We start from the raw sequence: 13,850 nt of genomic DNA, 5'->3' as shown, positions 1-13,850 counted from the left end.
AGGTCTAGGGGGGTGGGGGTGGCGAGTGCGGGTTGCAGTGGGTCGATGGCAGGAAAAGGGGACATCTGTTATACTTTCATCAATAAAGATAAATTAAAATCCATGTATAACTTTTGACTCCTCCAAAACTTAATACTAATAAGTACAATTGATAGGAAACCCTACCAATCACAGTTGATTAAAACATTTATGTTCTATGCATTACATACTGTATTCTCATAATAAAGGTAGCTAGAGAACAAAAAATATTATTAAGAAAAATCAACCATAAGGAAAAGAAAATACATCTACATTATTTACTGAAAAAAAAATCCATGTATAGGTAGATCCACGCATTTCAAACCTGTGTTATTAAAGGGTCAATTGTATAGCATCAAGGTGGACAATATTCAAATTTGAGCCTCTTATAAATTTAATATATGAGAAGGGAATGCTAAGTGTTATACATTCAATAAATTCATTTGTTCAATTAATATTCATTGAACACCTATTATGTACCAACTACTGATCCAGGCTCTAAAGTTATTTCCAAAAGCATGAAAGATGGCACAGAAGCTCAACTGTATTTTAAGTCAAATTGATTAGATATGTTCCATGATCCATTGACCAGATACACTGGCCCTGTCAATCATAGCGAGGATGGAAAGAATATGCTTATGGATGGCCTTGGCGGTGTGTTATAATTACAATGCTTTCAAAATCAGTTTAATTGCTATCTATGCAAGTGTCTGAAGGGAACAATTGAGAAATACATAGCTTGCCAGCCACTAACACTTGCTGAGCATGTGTGGGGCTTAGAGCATGTGCGGTGGGAACCTACAGGAGAAACAGGAGGCAGGAGCATCCCTGTATGAATTTTAGATGTTGCTCCATATAACTTCTCTTCTGTAGTGCCTCTCCATTATTATATACAAGTGTGTCTTGTTTAAGAAAATTCAATCAATAGAAAAAAATTTACAGAGCTATTCCATTAAACATTGATCCAACTCATTGTCTCTTTACAGTAGTTATACATATGTATAAATTATAATTATAAAGTTATAAATTATATACATAAATGATGGTGGGCACAAAATATGCAAAATAAATATGTATATGTATGCATATAACCATACAATAAAACCCTGCATTTCTTGTGACTCTCCCATTTTTCAAAACCACAGATTACTTTTTTTCCAATTTGCAAGGGTGATTTGGGGCCATATTTATTGATTAGTTTGAACCACGTTAGCATTCAACCTGGTTGTATGCCAGTGTGATAATTTTTTAAACTGTTCAAACTCTGGACTTGAACCATTAATGGGGAGACATAATTGGACTTTAGTAGGGGAGCCGTGTAAATGTCTCAGTTGAAAATAGAGAAATGAATCTTAATTCAAAACTTTAAATTCTATAAAAGGTTTGGGCATGTCCTGATTAATTTTTTCTTTTTGCCTTTGAGATCCTTTCCAACTGCTTTCTTACATGACATAAAAGACACTAGAGGTCATTTGCTCAGACAGTTAAAAACCCAAGAGTAATAAAATTAAATACTTCATGTGTTATAGGAATGATTGGCACCAAAATAGCACTGCATATGGTTCAGTTTATGCTGACAAGATGGCAGGATCCTCAGCTTTTGGTATAAAGGCTTCAAATGAGAATATTTCCAAGTTTCCAGGGGATTCAAGATTTATCTTCTGTCGCCTCTAGACCCTTGCAGAATTATAATGAGAAAGAAGAGTGCTGAAAATAAATAGATCTTATTTGTATATGGAGCTAGTTCTGCATCACAGGTGACCAAAAAAGCAGGAGAGCAGTTTCCTGACAGCACGATTTCCTGACAGGACATGTTGGCAATACCTCATAGTCATGCCTTTGCACATATTTCAAACTGCTTTTGACTGCTCACATAAATATAAAGCTACATATTCAAATGCCAATTCTGACTCTTGCTCAAGTCTTGGTAATAAAACCAAATCAACATGTAACATGGATGTAGTCTCAATTACCTGTATGAACTAAAACACTTCACTATGCCCTAGGGAGTCTACTGAACCAAATCCATGCCCCTTCACTAACTTTTTAGGTGTAACAGCTGCTTTCTTCTATATTTCACCAACCTCTCATTTTCATCAGTCTTCGATAGTTTCTCTGTTTAGGTCACATTATCTTTGTCATTCAAATTATCTGACTTAGCCTTGTCCAGTTTTTGTATTAACCATAAAATAAATGGGCCCTAAAGAGTTAAAAGGAAAACAATGATGCTTCTCCCCACCACCTACTCTTCCCAATCCCAGACCTATACACTCCCTTTGATGCTGCCCTGTAGCTGAAGAAATTTGAAGAGAGGAACCAAATCATGTAATGAACAGAGGACAGCTGCTTCGTTTCCCAGGACATAGTCATCTCTGTGACACTTAGCCAGGAGCCAGTCTTTTCATTCTGAAATTATGTAGATCCTCAAAGGAAAATGTGCAACTCCATTGAATGAAGAACTATTTAAGAAGATAATACTAGAATTGTTCCCCATACTATGGTGCAGGTTTTAATCTAGATTTTGGAAGAAGTATTAAAGGGTTAAACATTGTATGAAGCAAAGTGGGCTCAGGGATACACAGTAGAAATGGGATGAGATACAGAGGAAAGAGATATTTTCAGACTGAGAGCAGAAGGCCATGTAGCCTCGGAAGCCATGCAGTAAAAGAACTGAGAAAGTAACCTAGCTATTCTGGGATAAAGAATATCCATCAACAAGAGAGAGGAGGTCAAATATAAAACCACACTTTTGTAATATGTCTGTAATTAGTGGCAGCCATGTATTTTTTCCAAAGTTAGTTTTAAGAATCGATTTCCTAAATTATTTCCACCACATTTTAGTAAAACCTATAATTTGATAATGAATTGGTTTCTAACAAGTGACAAATTATGACTATCTGTAGCTAACTGAAGAAGAAAAGGGATGCAGAAGGACTTCAAGGGCTTCCTGCATCCCTTGACATGTATGACCAATGTTGTCACATGTGCATTTTTTTCTAAAAACAAGATTCAGAGCTTTTATCAGATTCTCAAAGCATTTAGTAGGTCCCCTCCTCTGCACCCACTGTGAAGAACCATTTCTCTGAGCATTAGGAGACATTGAAAGATTTTCAGAAGACTGGTATGATCTGATTTGTGTTTTAGAACAATCACTGGTAACAATAAGGAGGACAGTCCAGAGTCCCTTTTACATTAGAAGAATCAATTTTAACACACAAAGTACATATCCTATCTCATTAAATCTGTTACAGACTGGCACCCCCAAAATTTAGAATTTCCAATTTCAGTTTGGCATTCAACTGTGATTGGAAACCACATTTTCCAAATGAGAATGAATATTTAAAGTTCGTAGCACAGGGTGGACATTATACACTAGAGCTGCACCTAATCATGTAGGGGAAAGAATACAGGCATTAGAGAGTCATGGATTTATATGTTAGCTCTGCTATTTACTCGAGCTGTATAACTCTATAAAATAGGGGTCATGATGATTAGCTCTCCATCATAGAGTTATGGTAAGGACTAAATAAAAACTTTCTATAGCCATCCAGCAGAGTCCTTTACACATAATGGTCAATCATATTTACTGTCATTAATATCCCCACATCTCCATAGTCAGTCCCTCCTCATCTGAGCTCCAGATGTACAGCTCCATCTTGACCCAGTAAAAAAAAAAAAAAAAAAAAAAAAAAAAAAAAAAAAAAAAAAACCACCAAAAAAAACACATTTCTCCTTACTCATCTGAAGCTGTTGACTCTGTCCACACTTCCAGAAGGTAACCTTGTCTTTTCTTTATACAAGAAAATTGAGACCACTAAGACAAGAACTTCCACTCTTGCCATTCTATTCAGGAACTTACTTTCTGTCTCAAAGGAAGCACTGAAACACTCAAAGACTTTCCTTCCACATGAGATCCTGAAACATTTGCCAACAGAGCCTTATTCCAGTCATTACATTCACTTGTATTTATTCTTCAAATCTTTATGATTTGGCTTCTTTCTCTAAGGCAGCGAATCCCCACCTTCTAGGCATCTCTGGGCCTATCAATAGGGCCTGATCAGAAAGGCAGCTTTTGATCAGCACTTGCCTGGCTCTCTCCCAGTCTGGCCAGTAGCCCTGCCTCCATTTATCTCCAGGGCTCCACCCCAGCTGCTGGTCAGCCCTGCCTTTCTGATCAGGCCCTATTGATAGGCCCAGAGATGCTGACTAGCATCAAAACCAGCCTCTCTCTGGCCCTGATTCACACTCACCTCAGCAGTCAGTGCTGGGGTACCGCTCCTGCTGCAGACTGACTTCCGGTTGGTCGAGCCTCGGTCGTTATGACCCAGGGTTTTTATATATTAGGATTATCATTCCCTAAGTAGGGTACATGGTTCTAGCTTCTTGACCCCCAAAGTACTTTACAGATATTGCTATCAAAATACCAATAATATTGCACCACTGTTGTTGCTTTAAATATGCCTTCCCAAATGTACACTGAATTCTTTGAGAGCAAAATGTTCTTCCTATTCATCTCTATATCTTTAGATTTTAACGCAGAACTTGGCAAAGATAAGCAGGTCACAGATAGGAAATAGATTCCATCTCTTTTGCCAACTCTAATTGATTGAAGATGCTTGCATGGAATGCTGTGTTAATAAGAGTGAGGGTGAGTTTGGCTCAACAAGAAAGAGCACCATGATTTGATTAAGGATGCTTACCATGCGACAGGTAAAGAGAGCAGTGGAACAAGTGCCATAAATATTCCATCCCAGTTTTAGATGCTATATAAGTTTTCATGAACAAATGATATTGGCTAAAAGACATAAGTCTATTGGAATTGGTGCTAAATAACTTCATTTTCCCTTATAGTCTAAGTTCTTTCTGGGCAGTCATTATAACTTTTTATGCTAGAAACTTTATGCTGGAAGTATAACATGCTCACAGCAGAAAATGCATCACAGATGATCAAATACTGTTTAAATTTTCATTTTAAAGGCCATGCTACATTATATTACACCTGCCATCTGTGATCTTTACCACAGATGGCAGGTGTAATATAAACAGACCTTGAGAATAAGAGTTCTTTTTTCAAGATTTTTGTAAGAACTGTTATTCAAACTGTTTAGATATAAGCAAACAATAGCTTCTACTACAACTAAGTGTTTGAAATAAAAATCAAGAAATGTACTTTTTGAATGTGGGCTTCTGTGTACTCCTTGAGCCTTCAAGTGATAATGCTGTATGAGCACCTGTGGAATGAAGCCTGGGGCAACAAGGGGGGAAATAGTGGTCACATGTGTCTATTTCAAGATGAATTTCATTCCCCTAGCAAAGTATCTAGAACATAGTTGGCACTAGATGAATGTTTGATACATAAATAAGAAAATGAAAAAGGATGGATGACATTAAATGAATATTTGATGCATAAATGAGTAAATGAAAAAAACGGATAGATGGATGAATGTAAGACAGGATAAGCTTTCCTTCCAAGTAATTTTGGTAAACACAGATTGGCAATTTTAAATTTCTTCCACCAGATGGCGATAATGTGAGATTTAGGCTTAGGTTGTAATAATGAAAAACAACCAACCAAACAAACAAAACTCATATTAGGAGAAAGAGAAGCACAAAAGAGCAGTTTAAGAAGGGAGAAATGAAATGTTTGTATCAGCTGTAGTATCTCAGGAGTCTATGATCTGGTGGGACTGTAATAGATCCTCACCACACATCTTTTTATGCATGGGTGACTTTTCATTCATAATTACTATTCAGTAAAATGGCTATGTTCAAAACTAATCTTATCTGTTATAAAAATGATAGGGCAATTCTCATAGCTAAAATTGTTATCCTTTGTTTATATATCCACATATTTATATTTTCATTTCTCTTACACTAATTTCTTAGTTAATTGATGCCTTCTTTGGAAGTGAGGCTGCTTGGGAACAATTGCTAACCTGTGTGCCTCCAGGAAATCCACCCCTGCTATTAGACACCTGCCAAAAATCATATGAAATAAGCTTGCCTAAGGCTCATTCATCCTGTTAGTGAAGAATTGTGAGTAATATTAGATTAGTGTCCATCTATTAATTTGAAAGCTTTTGAAAATTAAGAAAATCAGTTTTAAAATCCAACACTATGTGTATACATGGGGGTGCCTCTTTCTTGGCAAATAATGATAAGAATATAAAGATACTTTCAGATGAAATCAAGCAAAAATTTTCTCTTGTTAATATTGCCCCAAACAAGCCCTGAATTAGACACAGTAACTCTTGCCAAAAGTGGAAACTAACAACCAGACTCAGGAATCTTTCATTATAAATTATATAGGATATCATCTGCCCTTTTATAAAGATAATCAGAAAGGAAAGGCTTTTAAACCTCCTTGTGAACCCTTGGTCATTGGAACATCAGAGACTGGCAAGGTTGTTGGGGAAGGAAATGAAGGAAAACTAACATTTATTGAGTTCCTAAACACTTCCATACTTATGATCACAATTAAGCCTTATTACAACCTCATAATGTAGATATGGGAGGCAGTGTAGCACAGCGAAGTATGGGAACTTTGGAGCCATAGAATTATCTTCAATCTCAATTCTCACCACTTCTTAGCTGTAGACACTCTGGCAAGCTCTTTCCCCCCAATCTTCCGTTACCTCATCTGTAAACTGGGGATAATATCCCATATCTCATAAGGTGTTTATGAAGAACAAATGTAAAACACCTAGCAGAGACCTGGAACAGAGTAGGTACTATGCAAGATTATGTATTTATCTATCTATCTATTTATTTATTTACTTACTTACTTACTTACTTACTTACTTACTTACTTACTTACTTACTTACTTATTATTGTGATTATGGTATTGATGATGACAATGTCAATTTTGCAGATGAGATACAGGCCCAGAGAGCTGCAGTAACTTGATTCAGGCTGCACAGCTAGTAAGATTGAAAAGCATCTAGCACAGTGTTTGGCACTACAGTAGGTGCCCAATCAACATGTTTGTTCTCTTCCTTCCTGACTTAAAACTTGCCGGGGTCCAACCCCAGCAGGTCCAGGGGTCCCCAAAGGTGTGGACGGAGTCAGCAAAGAAGGAATGACATGGAGACAGCATTCAGTTGATCAGCAGCCTTGCCAGGATCTCTAGCCACAATCTGCAGCCAAGTTCTGGTCTGGATCTCTAGCGAAGTTCTGGTTAGGATCTCCAACGAAGTTCTAGTTAGGATCTCCAGCCAGGTTCTGTCCAGGTTCTCCAGCCAGGTTCAGTAGCCATGTTCCCTCGCTACGTTCTCCAGCTAGGTTCTGTCTGAGATCTCCAGCCAGGTTCGGTCACCAGGTTCTAGTCAGGTTCTCTTGCCAATTTCTGTAGTCAGGTTCAGTCCAGGATCTTTTGCCATGTTCTCTCCAGCGAAGTTCTTCTGTCTGTAGGTTCTGTGTAGGTTCTGTCTTCTTGGCTTTCTTCTTAAGTTCTGTCTCTTTCTGTCTTGTTACATCTGTATTTATACCAGTTGATTCAATCCTATCAATCTCTATTCCAAAGGTTAGGGCGTTTCTTATCTCCATTCCAGGGAGTAAAGATTATGTAGCTTAAGCATCATTGTTTGTAGTTAAAGTGATTAATTACCCGCCTGGCACTTAGTTGAGGGGTTTTATTCCCTCCCTAACTTCAGGGGAAAATCCCTACCTGGGGAAACAACCTTTCTCAGAGAGGAGACCTTGGTTAAAACACATAGTGCCAAGAAGGTGAGCAAACATTTTAAGAACAGTATGCCATATATGCCAGGTCCTTTGACAGCAAGGATGGACCAGCTCCCGGCAAATTCCCCCTTTTTTAATTTTTTAAAAGCAGGCATTAAAAAGAAAAACCCCAAATGCTCTCTTGTATCCATTTTAAGAGTAGGATTGGCGCTTTCCACTATTACCTGAGTCCTGATCTATCACCCCAGGGAGAGCTTGCCAATCCTGCACTTTCCCGGGGTGGAAAGGCTGCAGTGGGGTTAAGGATAAGGCTCCTTGGGCCTGCCTCCTCCCATGCCTTTACATTTACCTTTCCTTCCTCAGAAAAGCATGGACATACTTCTTGTATAAAACGTTCTGTCTGACTGGGAGTAACCTTAATTCCTCTGCTAGCAAGCATATGTGTTAAAAGATCAATACAGAGTCTTATTTCTTTGGACTCAGTATGGCACATCTTCTCAATCTAAGAATCAATACAGAGTCTTCTTTCTTTGGACTCAGTATGGCACATCTTCTTAATCTAAGAATCAATACAGAGTCTTCTTTCTTTGGACTCAGTATGGCACATCTTCTCAATCTAAGTTCTGTACTATCCACCTTCTTACCCTACTTATCCTCTATAGGGGGTCTGTAGCACCCTGGTGGAGTCCTATCCGTCCCGAGTGTGGGGGTTCTCAATGGGGGGTGGCTTACCTAGGGGAATCCTTTTCCAGGTGTTCCCAAAGGTGTGGACGGAGTCGGTGAAGACTATCCACCCTTTTCCTATGGTGGAGTCCTATCCGTCCCGAGTGCGGGGCGCTTACCTAGGGGTCCCTGTTCGGGCGCCAGATGCCGGGGTCCAACCCCAGCAGGTCCAGGGGTTCCCAAAGGCGTAGACGGAGTCAGCGAAGAAGGAATGTTCGGGTGCCATATGCTGGGGTCCAACCCCAGCAGGTCCAGGGGTCCCCAAAGGTGTGGACGGAGTCGTCGAAGAAGGAACGACACAGAGACAGTGTTCAGTTGATCAGCAGCCTAGCCAGGATCTTCAGCCAGGATCTCCAGCCAAGTTCTGGTCTGGATCTCCAGAGAGGTTCTGCTCAGGTTCTCCAGTCAGGTTCAGTCACCAGGTTCCAGTCAGGCTCTCCTGCCAATCTCCGCAGTCAGGTTCAGTCCAGGATCCCCTGCCATGCTCTCTCGCCAGGCTCCGTCTCCAGGCTCCGAGGCATGCTCTCGCCAGCGAAGTTCTTCTGTCCGTAGAGAACGTTCTGTGTAGGTTCTGTGCCTAGGCTCTGTCTCTCTTGGTCCTGTCTTCCAAGCCCTGTGTCTTGCTGTCTTGTTACATCTGTATTTATACCAGTTCATTTTAATCCTGTCAATCTCTATTACAAAGGTTAGGGAGTTTCTTATCTCCATTCCAGGGAGTAAAGATTATGTAGCTTAAGCATCATTGTTCCTAGTTAAAATGATTAATTACCCGCCTGGCACTTAGTTGAGGGGTTTTATTCCCTCCCTAACTTCAGGGGAAAATCCCTACCTGGGGAAACAACCTTTCTCAGAGAGGAGACCTTGGTTAAAACACATAGTGCCAAGAAGGTGAGCAAACATTTTAAGAACAGTATGCCATATATGCCAGGTCCTTTGACAGCAAGGATGGACCGGCTGCAGGCAAAAACTCAACAATATTTTAAGTCAGGCTCAACTCTAACTAGGTTGATTCAAGATGTTAACACTGACATATATTTGTGAGAATTAAGAACACTGTCTTTTACTCACAGGTAGTAAATATGTTGAATAAAACATCAAAGAGGATTCAGGACCTTATTAAAAAAAAGGATCAAAGGGCCCAAAGTTTTACCTGATGTAGAATAATTCACTTCTCTCACATAGAGGTCATATTTCCTTCTTAGGTCTCTATAAAAAATCAGCAAATCACTAGCAGATAAGATTCCCAGTTTCTAGACTTTGACCTCCTGGATCTTTATACTTTAGTTTACATTACATGTCAGTGCACTAAAGAACGGTGTTAGCTAAAAATTTAAATAGGTTGAAAACGTGTTTATATCAGTACATGACTGATATATTCATGTTTTTGTCCATGGCTTTTTTCTAGTCTCACTCTACACATTTTCCCTGGGTAATCTCATTCATCCTTGGGCATCTCCTAATAAACTCAAATCTACTTATAGCAACAGTCCAGATCTTTGCTGAACTCTAGATACACATTTCTAACTCCCTGTTGGGAAAATCCATCTGGATGTCACCCAATCATTTTAAACTTAACATGTCCAGAAAAAAATCTGTTCTCTACCCTTCAAACTCCTTCCCCCATGTTCCTTGTCTTGGTAAATGGATCGCCATCCTCCCAGTTTCCCAAACTTGAAATTTAGAGTTATCCTTCTCTCTATTATCTCCTTCAACCTTGACAAGTAATCAATTACCAAGTCCTATCAATGCCACCACACTAATATCTCTTGAATATTTTTTTCCACCTCCACTGATACAGAGAGAGTTGAGACCTTCTGAGCCTGGACTGATTCAGTAGCTTCACAGATTGTCTCCCTTCATCACATTTTCCCCAACTGCAATCAATCTTCTACACCACTGCTTACACATCTAAAATTCTTTTCTATACTTCTCATCCTAAAAATTAGAATTCATCAAGAAATTCCCTATCACTTAAAAGTTTTTTTAATACTTAAAGAAAAAAAATAACTCTTAAATAGAGCACGCAAGACTTTTCATGATCTGGCTTCAATGTACCTTACTCTAGCCATATTGAAATGTTCACCATTCCAGGCCTTCTCATAGCTTTATGTTTTTGCATCTGCTAATCTACCCTCTTGGAATGTCCTTTTCCTAGTAATCTCTTCTTCACATTTTAAAATCTAGATCAAATATCACCTATCTATAGAACCCAATTCCTATGTTCTTCCACTGGACTTTTAATTGCAATGATTTGTTTGATGTCTATTTTCTCCACCATATTATGAGTTTCAAGCAGCAACTATCATGGTCATCTCCATCACCAGCTTCTGACTCAAGGCTTGACACATAGCAAGTGCCAAATAAAAGCTAACTGAGTAATAATAGGTTATTTGAAAGGAAGTTAGGATGGCATCACAGAAGATAAAATTCTCTCTTCCCAAAATTCATTTTGATCACAATGCACAAAACAAAATCTGAGGCTGGCTAACTCATACTGACTCAGTAAAAATTTGCTTATATTTTTAGAAATATCACTAGAAGTATATTCTTATTTAAACTTAAAACATATTAGTTCAAGCACTCTGTACTCCAGTACCATAACCAAAACTCACAACTGTAAGTTCATATTACTTAAAGACAAACTTACAGGAAGATATTTTAATGGGAGCTACACATTTTTTAAAGCATAATAGAGCCAAAAAATTCCCATAAGAAAACATTTCCCAATTGCCATGTAAGCAGAAGAATACAATTATTTTGTAACAAATTTACACTGGCTGTAGCTGAATCAATAGCGAAGATTAAAATGAATTACTTGAAAAAAAAACAGATATAAAACTATTACCAATTATGTTAAGAACTTAAAATGAGCAATATAGTTAATATTAAACATTTAATGTATATTTAAATATTAGCATGAATAGCTTAAATCTTTACCTCAATTTAAAATTCCTCTAGTATGAAATCCCAATAATCATTAGAACATAGTAGTTTTCATTTGTAATTACTACATTTTACAGGGTCTGGGGTGGTACCTGAGAATTTGCATTTCTAACAAGGTTGTGGGTGATGCTGCTGCTGCTGGCCCAGGTTACACGCTTTGAGAATGACAGATCTAGATAATCAAATCTCTTTTTTCATCTTAGCATTGACTTATTCTTTAAAAGAAAAAGGGTAACATATGCCAATGTCAGTATATTTTTCCTATGTAGTTAAAAGCACATCTAAAACTGCTTATCTAGCCATTTAAAAAAATAAGGAACTCATATTTCTAGCTACCTGTTTTCTATTTATTAGAAACTTTCTTGTCAATCAATAATTGACAAACCAAGGCTTGTCCATAAGGCTGTCCAAAGGATATGGCTGTGGCAGGAAGTATTCCAACAAAGTCTTACTTCCCCTTAAATACTGTGATGCACCATTTTTCAGCACTCTGTGGAAAGACTTCCTGCATGCACATCTGTTTGGTGGTCTCCACAAATCTTTCTGAAGCTCTTTTGGAAGCCAAATATCTATTTGAGAACTTTGTCCCATGTAGCCAATGGCTTGTAAAGCACTTGGCCATTTACTTTTCATCTTACTACAAATTATTTATCCTTCATTCTGTAAATGGCTATTTGTAGGATTAGACAAATTTTGAATGCTCTGATAAGAGGATTGTTGCATCCAAATTTATGCATAATCCGTAAAAAGCACATGTGACCTACAACCTCAGCTGGGCTGACATGTGAAAAAGATTCACTAAGCATATGCAAGCAGTGTGGATTATTAACCAGTTAACATCAGCAAATTTGTTTTTGAAACATAAGTTTGCACATACAAGCATCTCCCAGTGAGAAATAAAATTGGTTACAAAAATACAATAAAAACATACCTTGAGTAGATTTCTCTACTTCTTTCCTCTTTCTATTCTGGCTATTGTAATTCATCCTCAGTTCTTGGTTATACTCATGCAGAGTTTCTCTGGAGTTGTATGACTGTCTTGGTTTTCTTCCATCTTCACTCTCATCAGAAGAACTGGTATAAGCTAGATCCATTTCATGCTTGACTTTAGACAGAGGCTGGTAGGGTTTGCAGTCTGTTTGCTCCATCTCTGATAAAGCAAGCTCAGTTTCATAAAAAAGGGAAGAGGAACTCCTTTAATGTGAGCAGCCCTGAAAGACAGAGGGAAAAACACAAGCTGTCTTAGATTTTTTCTTTTGTGAGGAAATGCATCTGGCAGATTCACAATTGGTCCTGATCATACTATCAAAGGAGAGGAGCAAAAGACAAACTAGATGACATGAAGCTAGCCGGAGGCAATAATAACACTGAGTTATATGCATATATTGTCAAGCATTTAGGAATAAGCTGGAGGTTGCAGTAACAGAAAATACTCAAAGGTAAAAGAGAGACCGACTTCAAAAATATTTGTATTGGAATGCAAATAAAAGACAACATTGTTGTATGCTGTGTACATGTTTTTAAAGTCAGTAGTTTGATTAAAATACATTATGAGATTTGAAAGTGGCCAGGAATACAAATATTAACCCAGCACATCCCATATTTGAAATGAAACCCAGGAGGATATCTACCTTCTAAAAAAAATAAAAACCTTCTTGCCTCTGGTTTAATATTGCACTTAAGACAGAGGCTCTGAGGAAGGGAAGGATTCTGAGTGAGAGGAGCTCATGAAATAGTGTCCTTGAGGGGCACTGAGCTCTTTGTGCTCATATTGTGGCTTTTGAGCCTCAGGCTTACAGAGCATTTTTAATGAGTTAGGTGGTGGTAAATTCTTGTTCTTCATAGCAGCAAGAGGATGAAAACAATGCTTCTGGTGAGTATACTGGTATAGCAACAGCAGGATCTAAATTGGGTTTAGAAATAAAAATTTTAAACTTCATGATAAATCACTGAAAGAACCCGGTTCCCCACAGAATGCTGGGCTAGGAGCCACCGAGGCTCTGAGGACAAGTCGAGGCATTATCTGCCTTATTCAGATCTAAGAGGATCAAGAAGATCAAATGTCATCTGAGATGTCAAAATCATCTGAAAAGTTTAAAGCTCTGGGGAAAAAATGTGCTACTTTTCATTCTTTACATTATTTGACCATGATATTCATCCACTGCTGCAATTTTGCAACTTGGTCCTTTCATAAAATGTTAAAACAACAACACCCTAGTTTGAAAACAAGTAACTTCATTATTTTAGTTTGCAGTGAAATGGACTCCTTTCTTCTTCTTCAGATTTTTACCAGATGTATTTTTCAAAGAAATCTATGGACATCTAGGTGGTGGCCCCTCTATTATGGAGAGTACCTTACTTTTTGAAATTCCTATTGCATGTATAGTAAACACATACAGGCAAAAACACTCAATAAAGCTCATGGATTTACTGTTATGCATTCAGTGGTATAATGCTTTGTGGTAGAAACGAAGTTTCACAAGTC

At 38.1% G+C, this 13,850-nt stretch overlaps 1 protein-coding gene across 1 annotated transcript in view; it reads right to left on the bottom strand.

Annotated features, from left to right (window-relative positions):
- The window catches only part of TENM1 (teneurin transmembrane protein 1), a 641,347-nt gene extending 628,776 nt beyond the window's left edge, over positions 1–12,571 (bottom strand). The window contains exon 1 of the mRNA XM_059680479.1: positions 12,297–12,571. Coding sequence (XP_059536462.1) covers positions 12,297–12,513 — 217 coding nt within the window. The 5' untranslated portion in view covers positions 12,514–12,571. The remainder of the gene's footprint in view (positions 1–12,296) is intronic.
- Between the last annotated feature and the right edge of the window lie 1,279 nt (positions 12,572–13,850).

The sequence above is a fragment of the Myotis daubentonii genome, chromosome X (genome assembly GCF_963259705.1).
Source record: "Myotis daubentonii chromosome X, mMyoDau2.1, whole genome shotgun sequence".
NCBI classification, from domain to species: domain Eukaryota; kingdom Metazoa; phylum Chordata; class Mammalia; order Chiroptera; family Vespertilionidae; genus Myotis; species Myotis daubentonii.
The sequence above is the reverse complement of the archived record's forward strand: the minus strand, read 5'-3'. Positions and strand labels throughout refer to the sequence as shown.